The following is a 17,145-nucleotide window of genomic DNA, read 5'->3' on the forward strand; positions in this document are numbered from 1 at the left end:
TACTTTAGCCTGCAGTGGCCAGCATTTGTTGCTTTCCCAGAGTCAGTGTTAAACCTTTAGAGCAATTTCAGGGGGATCAGTAGGTATTAGATTTAATATTAGACTCTTTTATGTAGACCATCGTGTTTAACAGCTCTTTATGGGTAACACATGTGTTCAAATGGAGTTTTTAATGTCTGAAAAATAAAATACTGCTCATTCATCCAATCACGGAGCAGCATTTGGGGGAAACACAAAAAGAAGAGATTCATGAGGATGACCTGAGGCTCCGCTGTCCCGAGTCCTTTAGAGAATCCCACATCCTTGCCGCGCCTCCCCTCATACACATTCTCACTAAGCAGTGTATGTGTGTATTTTGTTGATCTGCTCCTCCTCAGGCCTGCCTGCATGTGTGTGTCTGTGTGTGTCTGTGTGATGCAGCTGTGCGTGTGTGCTTTACAGTACACATGGGAGCCTAAAGTCCAAATTTCTTTTGTAAAACATGGACGCACAAACACACAGTTACAGTCGCATGCACGCGCAACCGCCGCCTGTTTTGCAGTCGGTGGCGATGTCTGGACATCATGCCAACATATTTACATTCTCGTTTTAAGGAAACTGTGTACAAGGCAGTAGTAGATGGTGATCCGGCAAGGTGAAGAAGTCGTTTTTGGTCGTTTTTGTGATATATTTTGTTTTAATCTTGGAGGGCGGGATTGAGGAAGAGGGAGCGGAGACGCAGGAAACAAGAAAAAAAAGAAACGTGAAGAAGAAGAAATCTTGTCAATAAATAAATAAATAAGTTAATAAGTTAAACTGGTCTGTCTGTACATGTGTCAAGAGAGACAATATGTGCATATATGTTTCTGTGTTGGTTGTCATGTCTGTATTTGTGTGTGCTTATATTGTGTAGCCTTTAGGGGCTGTAGCTACGGAGGAGAAGGAACTCAAACCCCTCCAGAGACCCAGAGTTCTGCTCTGACAGCACAAACAGAGCTGCTATGACACTCAACAACAACACTGTGTGCAGGACTAGATGGGATAACCATGCTTTATGAGCTATTTTAAAACTACATATGAAAACCTGCAGGAGTCACACTGAGCGGAGAGCTGTGAAAGCTTCTTGGGTCCATGCAAGTTGTTTATCGCACGTAAAGGCTGGAGTTTCAGTCACTGGCTGTAAATTTAGTCTGTGGGAGATATTTTGTGAACGTTTCATGTGTTATGTTACGTTATGCATTAAGGTGGTCCAGCAGAGTGTTGAGAAGGGAGCCCGTCCACCGACTTTCGAAGCTCGCAAGTACACCAGTTTCACACTTCTCCCTGATTTTTTCTTTCTTTCCATTCTTCTGTTACTTTTGTCACTTTTCTAGCGTGAGAGCTTAACAAAGCTGAACACTGTGAGTGCCTTAGAGAAAAGACTGTCAGGAAGTGTGCACCATTATACAGATTTCACCCTGCATTCGAGTGTGGCAGTTCTGAACCTCTACAGACATTCTGCAGAGTCACAGAGACCATGCAAAGGCTTGTTTCCACATTTAAATCATTTAAATGAGTCTGTTTTGTGTGTAAAAGTCTCATCTGTAACTGTTTGTTAATTACACTTGTAGATATAAAATTAGCTTTTTAATGACTTGTGTGCCCCGTGAGAACCTATAAAGACTTGCAGTTTATAGTAGGACAAGATATCGGTCATGGCCTGCTCCGCAATCGTGTAATGGACTACAACTGCCCCCAAGCTAAAGCTTTGAATATGGAGAAAAATACAAAGAAAGATACACTAAACCATACCAGCTGCCCACACAGGCAGCATAACAGAATGCTCTCTACCTGTGATATATACTTTGCAGCCCAAAGCACATTTTTACATCTTTTTTCCTGTTTTAATAAAACACGTAACTACTGTAAGCTCTGTAAGCTACACCAACCGTGCAGACGAATGCAAACGTGCTGCTGAAGCTACTCCTCCTATAGTCATTCATGCATCGTTGATGGATTGGATAGCTATTAGACACTGAAAAAGCTAAATGAACATGCACTTCAGATGAAATGAAATGTGTCTGTGCAGACTACTTTGGAAAGTAGCGCATGGACATGTTTCATCTGTATCTTTGTGTTAGCACATTGATCAATTTTTCTACAGGTCCTTGCTCTGCCATTTTCAGTTATCCGGTCTTTAAGTGATGAGGTGATGAATCCTGCCCAAACTACCCTGCGTTTAATAAGGCTTTTGTGTTTTTAACATGTTTCAATGCTTTGTGTCTTGTTGTTTTTAATCTCAAAAAGCTCCTAAAAACAGGCAGTGATCACTGTCGGCCTCTGTCGGTTTTTATTACCGCTATTCACTTTAAAGCTCAGTTTTTAAAACCTTATGATGTAACAACAGCCCAGCCCGTGCAGCAGTAAATTAATGACTAACCTCGTATTGTGGATGGATTATCTCAGTTGTTCTCCTGAAGTTTGGTCCGTTTACAGCATCCTGCCATGCGATTGCATTTGTCCCTAACCATCGGAACCCTCACGTTAACTTTCATCGAGTGAAAAAAGTTAGCGTTCATCCTCCAGCGTTACTGCTTATATTATGCTAACGTAGCTGTGTCACTAGCGATCACGTAGCACATCATTATATACCAGCTAGCCCAACTTCAGTAACCCTACAAACGTCACTGCTGTTTGGTTTCCTGTCTTCATTTATGTCGGAAGTGACAGCAGAGCTGTACGTCTTAATTTGTTTAAGAAATCCCTCGCTCAGAACATGGTATATTATATTTAGATGGAAACTAGCGAGCTAACGCCATTAAATTTCATGAATTCTATTTTCATGGATGCCTGGTTGTTAAACTTAATTGTTACACCTGGTGGATCACCCACACTGATCATTTTATTACAGATGAAAGAATTTATACAGTTTTTAACTCTCAGTGATCGTTTGACTTAGAGACCTGCAGCGGAGTTTGGGCCCAGACACAGCTAATGACATCATACTTAAAGACGGGATAAACAGGTACAGGGTCGTCACTGTCACCCTGCACTGCACTGGAGCAGAGCTGGAAGCGATTTACATGTAGCTTAGGAAAAGGAAGCCGCGCAACTATTGCTAATGGCGATGCTAATGGTCATGCTAATGGTGAATCTAGCTAAATGTGATGCTAATGGTGATCTGACTAATGGAGACGCGGTACATATTAATATATTAGCTTGTGTTTGGTTGAAAGGGCGTCAAAAGATGGCTCTCAAAAGAAAAGGAGATGTGTTTACTTACAAATCACTATCTTATCAGTTCTTAGTTCATTTTTTTTCATCAAAGACTTTATTAATTCGGTTTAAAGGGGTCTGACTCGTTATACTGTAATGGTGGTCATTTCCAGTATGGAACAAAATTCCCCCAGCAGATCTACAGTCAGTCTGGCAGTGAGAACGTGACTCCATTACACATCTTCAACGCATTTAGGAAATTTAGGAAGAAAAAAACTGCAAAGGGAATAAGCTTGTGACTGGCAGCTGCATAAATAAAAGTTGTCGTATATTCATATAAAGACACGTAGTACAAGTATCGATCACTTCTGTCATATCATAAAAACGATGCATTGCCGTGGCAGGATTAAACTTGCAGTGTTAAGTGTGTGAATGCGCGTCTCTGTCAGTGTGTATTTCTGTGCCCTTGGGGTGTGTTTTTGGGGAAAGGGTTAGGTTTGCCAGCTGTTGTACATTCACGGTGAGAGGTTAGGTGGCGCTGTCCTGCCGGTGCATTCACAGGATCAGCTTCAGGGATCATCTGTAGGGCGTGTGTGTTGAAATTCAAGGGTCATTAAATGGTTAAATCTAAAGAAGGATGCATTTTCCTTTCTCCACCCAGGGGTTGTTCTTCATCAGCTCCGGGTTCAGGAAGGGATCCTCTGGGACACCATCCTCTATCCATTTTACCAAGCTGTGTGGAGAGAAAAATAGAAAGAGCGGCATTTTTTAAATTCCTGTGGTATAGTCTTACCACAATCTGTCCTCTATCCGCTTTCCCATATAAGGCAAAAGGACAAGGACAAACTGAGCGACCATAAGTAACTAATTATATTCAATTTTGCAACTTTTGTTTGTGTACTTTAGTTCTAACGTACAACTCTGTTTCTTATTAAGAGCAGACGTTTATGATTTTGAATTTGAAGCCAGCAGAAAATAAAAAATAAAATAAAAAAAGCATTTTTTCTACTGCCTTGCATGACCTCTTCTTTAGTGTCTGCAGTAGTTTGAAACACAAAATGTTGTCCCATTCATGCTTAGCTGAACAGTTTGGACCATGCTTTTGAAATAAATGCAGAGGGAGGTCTTGCATTGTCTTAGTGAAATAGGCCTGACACTGTGTGGATGGCAGCATGTGTTGCTCCTAAACTTTAAATCCCATAATGTCACAGATGTCGGCATCAAATTCAAAATGAACACGTTAAACAAAAGCAGGTTCTCAGTTTCATTCTCTTTTTGAATGTACATTTTATAACATATATATATAACTGTTTATTCTTTTGCATCCTGTGAACAACAACATTAAGGCAATTACACACAGAGCACTGAGAAAAAGTGACAATAAATTCTAGCAGTGTGCATTCTGGGCTACAAGCGGTCTGATTGGTCAGATCTGTTGATCTGGATTTGAAAAATCATTTTTGATTTTACATGTCTGGTGTGAAAAGGCCCAGTGCTGATGAAATGCTTCCTTGGGTGTTTAATCTGATGGGACTGCAGAGACAGGGCGAGACAGATAAACTTAACAGCGGCCGCTGCTTTGGTTCATTCTCAGATTAATGCTGTAACAACAAGCTTCAAGATACTGCTGATCAGCGAAGTCATATGACTACTTTATTATGGTGGTGAAATGACTAATATTGTATTTCCCAAATGTTCCTTGCATTTTGATGGCAGTTTTTATATTTCTACTTGTGTATCAAACAATCCTAGCTCTATATATGATACTCCAAAAATGAAGGAACGATCAACACAATATAATACAAAATCAGTTCGATTTAACCTTCTCTGGTACAACTGAAAACGACAACGGGTGCACTGGAGAGGCAACAACAACAAGATGACCCTCAAAAAGGGAATGATTTCGCAGGTCCTGACTGAATTTGCTCCAGTTTTCCTTTTTGCATTTTCCAGAGAAAACCAGAGCGTGCTCACACTTAACACGTAGAAGACGTAGAAGAGTCTGGAGACACCACCTGAGAACCACCTTGTGTAGTGGTGCTGCCAAACAGTACCAAAGCCGATCTATAGCAGCTCACAGACTCCCTAAGACGCCATCATGCTCATCTGGAGCATGCCCAGATGTTACTGACAGTGCATACAGGCATGCGGGGGAGCATACACAGTGCTGAGCCACATTATGGAAGCAAGTACATGGCTTGACTTCTGACTGAGCCCCATTTGCTGATGAGGGAACTTGAACTTGGTCTCAAAACTATACACAAACTAGTACTAATTTAAAATAATGCACTGAATTAATGAGTACGACGACACAACCAGAGATAGTAACAGCTAGTATGGCTCTATTTTCTCTCCCCAGCCTCTTCCTGTAAATGCAGTTACCAGTGTGTTCGGCGTATTTAGCTAAAACAAATATCTTCCCTTTTCAATCTGAGAGGCTCAGAGCGATTTATCTTTTTTTGTGCACAGTTGATTTCAGGGTCGTGAACTCTACGCAGCACAGCAGTGGAGTAACTACTCACTCAGTCACTGTTTTGGAGGACTTCTCTCTTTTGAAGGCCAGCTGGTACTTGAGGCTCTCCACCTCCTTCTTCATCTGGGGCAGGTCCATCTCATCCATGGCTGCAGCTTGTTGTAGGGCTTTTCTGCCTGTACAAAGTGGGAGGAGGCCACAGTTATATTTATATAGAGCGCTGTCAAATAGCAGGCAGACACGCTCAATACATCTGTGCCCTGCAGCAAGAACACCACAAAGTGCATCTGATTTATGACTGCTGCTTAGTGATTCCACCTACAGGAGGGAGAATAGAGGCTGGTATGTTCATAGAGTACAACCGAGCTGCCAAAAATTTGACAGACTCTCTTAACTCTACAGGATACATTCATTTGATTTCTTTTGTGTTTTTTGGGCTCCATGTTTCCACTTCCATGGCTTTAATGAATACTTTGGTAATTTCATACTAAGGTCACAAAATTTTTGCGTCTGTACTCAAAAGGAGGAAAAGGACAGCATGTATTTGTGCTCAATCTAATCTTTCTCCTGTGCTATTGTGTGTACATGTTCAGTGCTGTCCCAACACACCCACAGACACACCCACAGACACACCCACAGACACATGATATTGCACCATATTTACCACAATCAAATGTGTGAAATTGGGTTAGCAAGCGAGCAGAGTCTAACTTAAAAATGGTGGGTAAGCTGATAAAATAGTAACTAAATGTAATTGATATATAGCTTTAATAGGTAATACCAATGAATAAACATTTCTAGTTAAACCTAAAGAATAATTGGTTACATTTGAAAATCCAGAAACCTAAAAATGTTAAAGTTAGCTAAAAGTTAGCTAAAAGTTAGCTAAAAGTTAGTTCAACGCAAACTTGAAACAGCAGCCTAAGAAATAACAGCTCAATTTTATATTACGGGTCCATATAAGCAAACATTTACAGAAAATGTTTCAGCAGTATTTATATGGGTGGTGTTGATGAACCACCAAACAAGGATGTTGAGGTAACATGCTTGGAAAACAATATTTCCTGTTTATTAATTGATTGATTTTTTCTCTGTTTTCCCCCAGCAGCCACCCCCAAGGATTTGGTGAGTATTGAAAGAAATCTGTAAGCACCTAATACCAAAGCTTATCATCCATATCCACAGCCATAGTCATGTATGAGACATCTAAAGTACTGAAAGACATAACTGAATTTTAGGCTCCTGATAGCTGTTGTCATCATGTTTGGGAACTGTCCTGCTCTTTTCATCCGCACAGGTTTCAAGCATCAGCGCAGCTATCAGTCAGATCGATCTTCTTCCCAAAGATCTTGAAATAAGTTCCTAAAACTATATGCAATTAGAAAATCTGATCCGTCCATCCGACATAATGGGATCAGCACTTCTTTTACACAACCTGTAGAGACTAATGCATCAGTAATATGCACTGCAGGTCATATCCATTTCATCCATGGAAGTAAGAAATGCAATTAGCTAAAGTCAGAATCACTCCTATGGAGACAAAAAACAGCAGCGTATTTTATCGTGAGATAAGCGATAACTGCAATTACAGGTCATGCCTTTTTGCCCCCTGCTGGCCATTGGAAAGAATGCAAATTTAAGCCACTTCTTACTGGCTTTACTTTTCAATCTCGGAAGCTAATCTTTTATGTACAATACTCTTACAGGTTACTTTTTCTGCAATAATCTTGTAATAGAATGAGTTATTTTTATTGGTAATGTTGCTCCTTTATTGTAGGGTCTTTACCTTATAATATAAAACACTTTGAGGTCATTGTTGTGATTTGTTCCTATATAAATAAAACTGAACTGAATGGAATCATTAATCCTGCTGATCTGTTCCCATTAAAGAGTATATTCAGGTCCTGACATAACCCACTGAGGCACTCCTTACAAACAATGTATACATATATCTGTACCTGTACAGATCATCTGATTTACAATTAATAAACAATGCGACATTAATATCAGTTACAGGATCTCTCAGCGGCCAACTCTGCGCAAAAGTGGAGTATTTTTTCTCTTCCGCAGCGTCTTTTTTGGTCCGTTCCTCCCTCCTGCTCTCTCTTGCTCCCCTCCCACGCTTTGTGTCCACTCCACTCTCTCAGTAATACGCAGCCCCTCTCGTACGTGTGCTTGTGCTTATGTACCCCCGTGTGTGCTTTTATGAGTCATGTGAGGATTCGGGTGAGATGAGTGCTTGTCTAGTCTGCACTCAGAATTGATCTTGTTGAGATCCTTCAGAATAGAAACAGCTATGGTATTTTTAAAGGGGCACTGAATAATGGTTGATACTACGCAGTTGTCCTTTATGACAGTTTAGTGAGTGAGGGCTTATATTCAGGCAGGAAACAGCGCCCCGAATCTGACAACTACTTCATGGTCTGGATCCAAAAGAAGCATCCAGTCAGTTGTCCAGCAAAGCCTGTCGTTTGCTACATGCTATATGCACAACTATCTTTTGAGAGACAGTTATGAACTTAAAATATAAAGACGTCATTGGTTTCTCCTCTTGTGCATAGCTTATTGCGCTCCTCTAGCAGAGGTCTGCTGCAGTCCATAGTTTGCAGGGAAGTTCCCAGCTTCCCTGCAAACTACTCACCAAACTGCAGCGAAACTCGAGGAAGACCAACAAGTCAGCATCTTTCATACTAACTACAGGGAACCACATCTCCTGGCGACCAACACAATCACAAGGAAGTTTTTGGTGCAGCACGATTTTGTGACCAATTTCACCCGGCAACAGCTGGCAGCCTCCAGCATCCACTCACCAGCTGGCCAGGGAATGTACATTTTTCCCAGCAACCTTAAGTATCATCCCGTTCCATTTGATCCTCTGACTTTGTATGAAAAGAACACAGCACTTCTGTGTTTGCTTCATTTTTCACACCAGAGAGCTGCGTTCTTCTTTTATACCACCGATGGCTGCTGCTAGGCTAGCTTGAAATGTATCGCTCTGACATGTATTTCCCTAAATGCCAAATTATCCCTAACAGTAGTTAAACCCTGGAGTGAGATAAGCACCATCTTGACATTTTGGCGCATTACAGTAAATGTATTAGTACAAGAGGCGATTGATACTATCAGGACAGTAATATTGAGCAACACAAAGCCGTAACTGGTGTTTAATGATTTTTGCCCTCTGAAAACTGATATTTAGGACTCTGGAACAGAATGAATCAATCATCACTCTGAACATGTGAAAGCCTCAGGCGTCAATGTAAAACACCGGCTGACATGTTTATTTATTTTTATCTTTAGCACGTCATTGCTATTTGAGAGACGGGTAAAAAGGTTGTGGTTTTAAAAAAGAGGCTAGATTGAGAGAGACGAGGAGAGATGCGCAATCGGTGAGTCGGTGAGGTGCACACGCGTGTGAGTATGAGGAAAACACCAGGTGCAATATTACACGACAATGTGTGTGTGTGTCTTACCAATATTAGACACACAGGACTAGAGCGATGGCTAGTTCCCGGCTGAGATCAGGTTTCAGCAGCATCCTCCAGAGACAACACTGGGATTGGATGCTTTCCTCCATCTAACTCTATCACTCACCATCTCCTTCATCCCTGTTTTCACTCTCTACCTGTTCTTCTTTTTCACATTTATTTGTCTGCTCCATCCTTCTCTCTCCACCCCTCTCAGCCTCCTTCTCTTATTTCTTCTCTGGCAGCGTCTCTGTTTGACTCCTTTCTTTTTTATTTATTTGTTTTATTTTTGCACCGCTTATTGATCGCCTCCCTGGTTTTTTTCTTTCACTTATTCTCTTCCCCGATCTATGTTACTCCCGTCCCGGGAAGGCAGGTGTAGATTCCCTTTACTGCACAAGTCTTAAAATCAAAATGGAATATTTGCCTTTGTTTGAACAAAATAACAGCGCGTGATGATGCCCGGTGGGAATGTTAACCCGTGATGTCGCTCATCACAAAGTGTTTGAGTCTTAGCTTGGAATTAAATATAACATTTAAGTGGCTACAGTAGCAACGTCACTGTACAAGCTGTATCAAATATTTCACTGGAAACGTCAAACATCAACAAGCGGAACAATATTCCCGACACGAAGAGAGTGAGTGGAGTTTGGAAAGCGTGGAGAACACAGACATCTGTCGCTACAAGTCATTTCCTCCATCCTCCCACCACCACCACCGCTGCTGCTGATGTGGATTTACTGCCTGCAGGTAATGCTGAGAAAGAAAGGGGGGGGGGGCTGCTGTTTCAAACTGTAACGTTTACAAGAATCTGCCAAATTTCGAGATGCATGGCACAGTCAGCGTGGAGTTTCACTAACGAGACAGATTTCAAGCCATTAAACGAGTCCAGCAATTTCATCAGGATACTGTAAAAGGTGCATAAAGCACCAGAAGTTTAAAGGTCAAGTTCAGTGACTGCAGTTAGCAGAGGTGAGACCTCGCAGACAGCTACAGCTCCCTGTGTTGGCGCGTCTGTCAAAGCAACCATGCCCTCAACTGTAAACGCCATAGCATCAGAGTCAGCCTCAAGTGGCCGTTAGAGGAACTGCAGTGTTTGGCACTTCCACGTTGGCTTGATCTTTCAGCTCTGCAGTCTGCTAGAGACGACTCAGTCATAATTATTTATGTTTATGTTTTATCCGCTACTTTTGTTGCTGTAATTATATTACTGAAGCTGATCGCAAAGGAAAGCAATGGAAAAGCTCATCAGCGAATATTTTAATGTTACATTTGGTATTGTCATTTTGCAGTTTAAAAAAAAAGCGTATGATTTTTAAAACAACATTTATTTTCTTCAGAGTATTTTGGTTGCTACAAATAAGCAGATTAAAAATGCGATTGTGTATAAGGGCTAATTTGGATGCTAATTCCCAACTTATCCTCGGAAAGTCATGCACTGACCCCCCTCCCAACTACAGCCTTTTTTTCTGGGAACAACAAGAATGCCAAAACTGAATTATACAATTATACTACCAGAAGTAATCAGAAAAATTCGTCTATCACAAACAGTCATTGAATGAACCCAAAAATTAAACGTCGTCTTCATGCCAGCTATTTCTTTCTATCATACACCTTTGTCTCTCTCCATCTCCAATTACTTTGAATGGGACTGGATGAATAGCCAACTGTGTAAATATGTCTGTGTTTATCTGGTAAAGCTCTGCTTTAGACAGCCTTTAAACGCCACACAGAGTAAATAATGGAAAGACTCCACCATTATACTGCCATGTGGTTTACTGATATCTTACTCTGTGGGCTTTGAATCAGAAAAGATCAAGAACTCTGCTGCGTTCTCGCTCCCGTCCTTTCGCTGCTCTCTGATATCTGTTTCTGACTGTCTCAGGCAGTTAATGTGTCGCTTCTCACAGCAGTCGTCTCCGTTTTTTTGTTCTCCGGCCAATTATGGCAGTTGTGGAAAAAAAACTATCAATTATATCCCATTTACTCTAAACCAGCAGTCACGTGTAATGGTGCTTGTGATGTATATTAAAACATCAATAAATCAGAGTCAAATTTATTGCGATCCCTTGCTAATGTTACTCTAAACTAATCTCATAAGCCCTGCATTGTTTACTATCACAGGGAAGACCCTGGCTTCCTCGTAGCTTCTATCACCACACTTACGAGGATGAGCATGTCGGAAGTCTTTCCCCCTCCATCACAGCACCATCGACTAGCTTCACGTTCACACAGGATATCGTAAGGGTGTGTAGTGGATGTACAGCGCTCTTTTTGTCACAGAACCAAACAGGCACTCCACAGCCAAAGCTCACAGCACTGTTGATATTGTCAGTTAGTTGACAAAGTCTGATGTGTGTGTTTTTGTTTTTTTTAGCTCATCCTGTAGTTCTGCCGGGTTCATCGAGCCGTGACAGCCTGCATGAACCGGGCAACATGCAGTAAAGCATGAAGCGGTCAGGATGAGAGTCAGAACAGTTCACCTTCACGTTTGGAGCAAGTTACTGTACCAACCAAGGGCACTAGAGTGTCATGGGGACACTCACAGTTTTCTCAGATATTACAAGCTACCTGAAAATGATGGAAACGACCTTGTTGTAATCAAGCAAAGTGGGAATGTGAGAAAATTCCCTCTGGAGTCGAGCATGTTAAAATACTTGCTCAGCACTTAACTTGGCTATTCATCTTAGCATTGTTAGAGTCGAGACAGCGTGCTGCTTTTTATGAATGTGGAATGATCCTGAGTGTAGGTGGATCATTTGCACAAGCATCGTGTAAGAAAGCTGCACACTTCCCAGGAGGGGAATGTAGGCAATGTAGTTGTTGGAAACACAGCTTTGTTACCTCGAAATGAAGTCAGATAAGTAAAATAAACTACCAGGACCACAAGGTGCATTAAGCGAATCAAAGCAGTCAGATAAATCAAACTTTATTCAACTCATTCTTCTTGCTTCCTCCACTTCTGTACCATTGATTCATTAATGTTGAATTCTCTGCAGCTGCTCTATGTTGTTGCAGTATATGAATGACTAACCTCGTATTGTGGATGGATAATCTCAGTTGTTCTCCTGACTGAAGTTTGGTCCGTTTACAGCATCCTGCCATGCGATTGCATTTGTCCCTAACCATCAGGAACCCTCACGTTAACGTTTATCAAGTAGAAAAAAAGTTAGCGTTCATCCTCCAGCTTCACTGTTTGTTATGCTAACATAGCTGTGTCGCTAGCGATCACGTAGCATATCGTTATATAGCAGCTAGCCCAACTTCAGTAACCCTACAAACGTCACTGGTGTTTAGTTTCCTGTCTTCATTTATGTTGGAAGTGACAGCAGAGCTGTACGTTTGAATTTTTCAGAAATCTCTCAGTCAGAACATGCTATATCATGCTTAGGTAACTAGTGAAACTAGCGAGCTAACTTCCTGCTAACTCCCTGCTAACTTCTAACTCTGTTAAATTTAATAAATCCTGTTTTCATGGATGCCTGGAAGTTAAACTTAATTGTTACACCTGGTAAAGCAGCAACGCTGATCATTTTATTACAGATGAAAGAATTTGGACAGTTTTTATCTCTCAGTGTGCTGCAGTTTTGGACCCAGATTACTCCACGAGGCTCCTGACTACGGTAGCTGTAATGCTCAGACAATCCATCAAGCGGTGCGGCTTCGTAGCTTACCAAACTAAAATATTTTTGACAGATTTTTGAGCCAGTAAGCACAACCAGAATTCATACATAAGGCGCACCAGATTATAAGGCGCACTGTCAATTTTTCAGAAAATCAAAGGATTTCAAGTGCGCCTTATAGTGCGGAAAATACGGTAGTTGGATGCGGTGGTCATTTTGTAGCTCAGGCGGTGTAAACTTTCTTTGTCGGTTTTAATAGATTTTGTTCATTTTACATCTCTTTAAAAGAATTCTGCCTCTTGGTGCTCGAAACATGAAAAATACTTTTCCAAAACATGGCGTTCACATTCACTGTTACCCTCAAAAACATGTTTGACCTGGATGCAGCTCTGAAATATGACTTAGAAAAGAGAAACTAGGGTTACCCCTAACAGGTTTCCCAGGGGGGAAAGAGTTGACCGGCTTTTAGAGATGATGGCTTTGCTCTTACCACACAGGTAGTTCAGAGTAGGGGTGGGTTTTTATAATCGATTTATCGATTAAAATCGATTCTGGCTTGGATAACGTAAAATCGATTCATTAAAATCCTGAATCGATTTTTTAATATTAATGTATTTTGCCCGAAATGCCAGAATCTCAGGTGAAAGATCACAAAATTTCAACAACCACCAAATAGCTAAGACAGTAAATGAGAGCAGGTACACGGCTTCTGCACAAAGACGTAAACACACAGCGCGACCTGCGGATCAGAATCAGTGGGATGTCGCCTTTCTCAGCTGACGGTCGGGGCTGAAAGCCGACAGCTCGCTGATTCTGATCTGCGGGTCCGCGCTGTGTGTTTACGCCCTTTTTGCGCTGATCATATGGCTGTTAGTTTTATCTCTCTCCAAACAATATTGACCGAACCAGCAGCAAAAGAAGATCCAAACTACGCTTCACATAAACATCGTCATGAATTCCCTCTGACTTTTGCTGACTTTTCAGGATAAAAATCACACTTCATGCACAGCTCTCTCTCTCTCTCTCTCTCTCTCTCTCTCTCTCTTTTCTGCATTATTCGCTTGCTTGTTACGCACAAGTCTACCGTTGTTTACAGTGCTGTCGGCCGACGTTTTTTTTTCCCTTTTACTTACTTCCGAAAAGTAAACCTAATTTCTGCCGTTCAATATTGAACAAATTTAAACTTTTTAAAATTAAACAAAATGCAAAACGCTTAGCCGTGTCTCTAATAAAACCGCTGTAACGTCAGAGGTGATGTTCATGTGTTGATTAATGGTTTTCTTTCGTTTTTGATGTACTGCAGAATATTTTTATAAAATCCAGGCCAGGAAAATCACCTTCATGTTTTTCTGTTTTATCTTCAGCTACTTTGACACAAAGGCCTCTGCTGTGATGCTCACACTTTTGATAAAGTCTTGCGTGTGTCAGCTTCCTTTTAATAGATACAAAAATATGTAAATGTACTGATCTGAATTATAATATTTCTGACTGTCAAAATTTCCCAGATTCAAATCGAATCGAATCGAATTAAATCGAATCGTGGATCGAATCGATTCGGGACCTTGTGAATCGGAATTGAATCGATTCTAGAAATCAGTGACGATACCCAGCCCTAGTTCAGAGCAGTAATATATGGTGTTTGGTCAAGGTGTGGCTGTCTTTGCAGAGCTCACTGCAGTGTATACAGAGCTGTAAGTTTAAACTGGGACACTTTGCTGTGAATGGAGGTCATCTTTTTCTTAAGAGTCTGCTCAAGTTTTATAAAAGATGAAGAACAAGTTAATTACATGTTCTTTATAAAAAAAAATCAACTATTTTTATGAACTGAATCTGTTTTCAGTGTTTTGATAACTCACAGTGCCTCAAAAATGTAACATTTAGTCAGACTCTGGGTCTGCATCAAAAAGGCTGTCACATATCTGTGTATGCCTGAAGCTTTTAAAAAGATATATTTGGGTTTGTGTGTGTGAAGGTTAAAGTGGGGTGGTTGTTTTAAGAGAGGGTATATAGGTCACGTAGCGATTTGGGTCAAAAGCATCCAGAGATTAACCTTTACCCCCGTCTCCTCTGCTATCTCGTCCCTCACATATACTATAGATATGTGTGTGTGTGTGATGGAGAGAGTGGAGCAGGTTCTATTGTGAGGTGAGCTGCTGTTGAATGCTTAACTCGTGGTCCTTCTGACTGCTATGATTATAGCTCAAGGTTAAATTAGAAAGCCAAGGATAAAAGTGTGAAAGTGTAAGAGTTGGTGGAAGGTAAGGCCAAAGCAAAAATAAATAAATTGTGACAGATAAGGATAAGTAAGAGGCAGAGAGGCTGATGATGGAAACAGAATGAGAGCCTCCTCTTGCCTCTATAGCTACTGCATTGTAAATAGAAGCTAAAAATAGAAAGGAACAGGCAGAGCTCTTCTGACCAGCTGAGAGTGGCGAGTAAGAAAGAAAGAAGAGGCTCCTTGTAGTTAAACTGAGGATGAGATGCTGCTGAGGATAATAAATGCCAGCTTCTGACAGATGATGTTTGAGCTTTTACAACCAGCTAATCTCTTCAGCAGCACTTCAGTGAGCTCTGAAGTGGCTGGGATCAGTCCAGATGTTATCACACTAGTGGGGCCCTGTCTGCATGAGGGAAACATCCAATCAATGGAACCTGATCAATGCAGGCATGAACTAGATTGGATGGAATTAATGTTTGCGTGCATGTTTTTGTTTGGGTGTATGCGTGTTCCCCACAGGGCCACGCATACACTAGGGGTGGCGGTGCCTGCCCCAGAACACAAGACAACGCCAAAGAGATGCAAAGCTTACACCTATACACCAAAGACGACAGGAGTGAGAGCACCAACAGCTATAAGTAGAGATAAAACGTGTAGAAAGAGATAGAACGCAATCGCAAAGAGATCGAAAACAACACACATGTAAAATCTATAGTAAATTTGTTTTAAGACGATCTCTTTGTGAGGGAAATTGAAAACTGCAAAAATCCGCTGCAAAGAAATGAACCACAGAGAGACACAAACAGCTGTGAGTAGAGAAAACCATGGCAAAGAGAGGTAAATGAGACGCAAACGTACCACAGAGACACACATTACATACCACAATGAAGAGGCTTGGTATTAATGAACTACAAAGCACTCAGCCATAAAACGGAAAATAAAAATAAAAAATAAAAAGGAGAGATGATCTTCTCAGTCTGGGGGTTGTGCAGCTTTTATATCTTGATCCAGGGGTCCACGTTCTCATAACCAGGCGGTTTTAGGTCATTTTAAGTGTACTATCCTTTTATTACCAAAGAAAAAGTGTAAAAATTAAAATCTTCACAACTCTTCACTCCCTCCCTAAAAACGTTGTCCGGAGCACCATCTATCCCCAGAACAGGGTCAAAAGAGGCCAGGGAGAGAAAAGGGAGGAGGAGGAGGAAGAGAAAGTGCAGAGGACAAATATAAGTTTTATGTAACATTCGTGGGTTCTGTATAGCCTGCGTGGTTGCAGTTTGTGAAGTACGCACGGAAAAAACCCAGCCTATGACACAGATGCATAAGGAGTGTACTTATCGTCTTGCCCAGATTAAAATAAAATCCACAGTTTCATTTAGGGGTCAGTTTGACCTCCATGCTTTATGCGAATAGGCGAGCCTGTAATATTAATAAAGGCCCCGCTATGTTGGCAGAGCAGCCACAGAAGATAGTGTACGGTGGCATAATGTGGCTCTCCTACCTCACTGATGCGCTGGCGGAGGCTGTTGCTCTTTCCAAGTCTGACCGGTGCAGTTAAACTGGAGGAGAGGGCGAGAAGACAGCTGGCCTGACTCACGGAGACTGATTTCCCCCCTCTGCTAGAAAACAAATAGCGCACTTAATGTCCGTAGACTTAGTTTATCTCGGAGAGGCGGTGTGCACTCTCGGTATCCGCTGGAAAAGATCAGGGATAAAATCCGCAGTCTCCAGAGTAAAAGACGCGATGACGACCAGTCTGAAGCTGTCTGGAGCGCTGGAGGAGTCTCGCTGTTCGCCGGTAGTCCGGTTTGTTGCTGCAGCTGCTGAACCTGCACGAGAATGAGGCGGGGAAACGGCAAGTTAACGATCTGGTCCCGTGCGCGCTCCGTCGTTCGCTGCCCGCTTCTCTGCTGGGATCCTCCTATATGAGCGCCAGTGCGCGCGCGCGTGGGTGTAGGAGCGAGAGGAAGAGTGTGTTCCCCCAGGATGCGTACGGAGAGTTGATAAGGCGAGGAAGGGGTGGGGGTGTATAAGCGCAGGTACAGCACAAGGGAAGACTTCTGTGTGCGTGCGTGCACGTGCGCGTGTCCGTGCGCGCGCGAGGACTCTTTTTGCCCCCATTGCCAGATCCTGGATTTCTGCCCTAATATGGCCACTTATAGCTTCAGAGCAGGAGAAAGATTTAGGTTT

At 41.8% G+C, this 17,145-nt stretch overlaps 1 protein-coding gene across 1 annotated transcript; it reads right to left on the minus strand.

The window, feature by feature from the left end:
- Positions 1–3,266: 3,266 nt before the first annotated feature.
- Positions 3,267–16,921, minus strand: gng13b (guanine nucleotide binding protein (G protein), gamma 13b). The gene is made up of 3 exons (XM_040037299.1): positions 16,457–16,921; positions 5,697–5,823; positions 3,267–3,907 (listed from the first exon to the last, which is right to left on the minus strand). Exons 2-3 carry the CDS (start codon positions 5,792–5,794, stop codon positions 3,802–3,804), a joined length of 204 nt encoding a protein of 67 aa, XP_039893233.1. The 5' UTR covers positions 5,795–5,823; positions 16,457–16,921; the 3' UTR covers positions 3,267–3,801.
- Positions 16,922–17,145: the final 224 nt, after the last annotated feature.

The sequence above is a fragment of the Simochromis diagramma genome, unplaced genomic scaffold, assembly GCF_900408965.1.
Source record: "Simochromis diagramma unplaced genomic scaffold, fSimDia1.1 OVJJ01000516.1, whole genome shotgun sequence".
NCBI classification, from domain to species: domain Eukaryota; kingdom Metazoa; phylum Chordata; class Actinopteri; order Cichliformes; family Cichlidae; genus Simochromis; species Simochromis diagramma.

Excerpts from the sequence above, each read along its gene's own strand:
- gng13b (XM_040037299.1), bottom strand. The coding sequence starts at position 5,794 with ATGGATGAGATGGACCTGCCCCAGATGAAGAAGGAGGTGGAGAGCCTC. Across the intron at positions 3,908-5,696 it reads TCCTCCAAAACAGTGACTGA|CTTGGTAAAATGGATAGAGG; the intron begins GTGAGTAGTTAC and ends CTCTCCACACAG.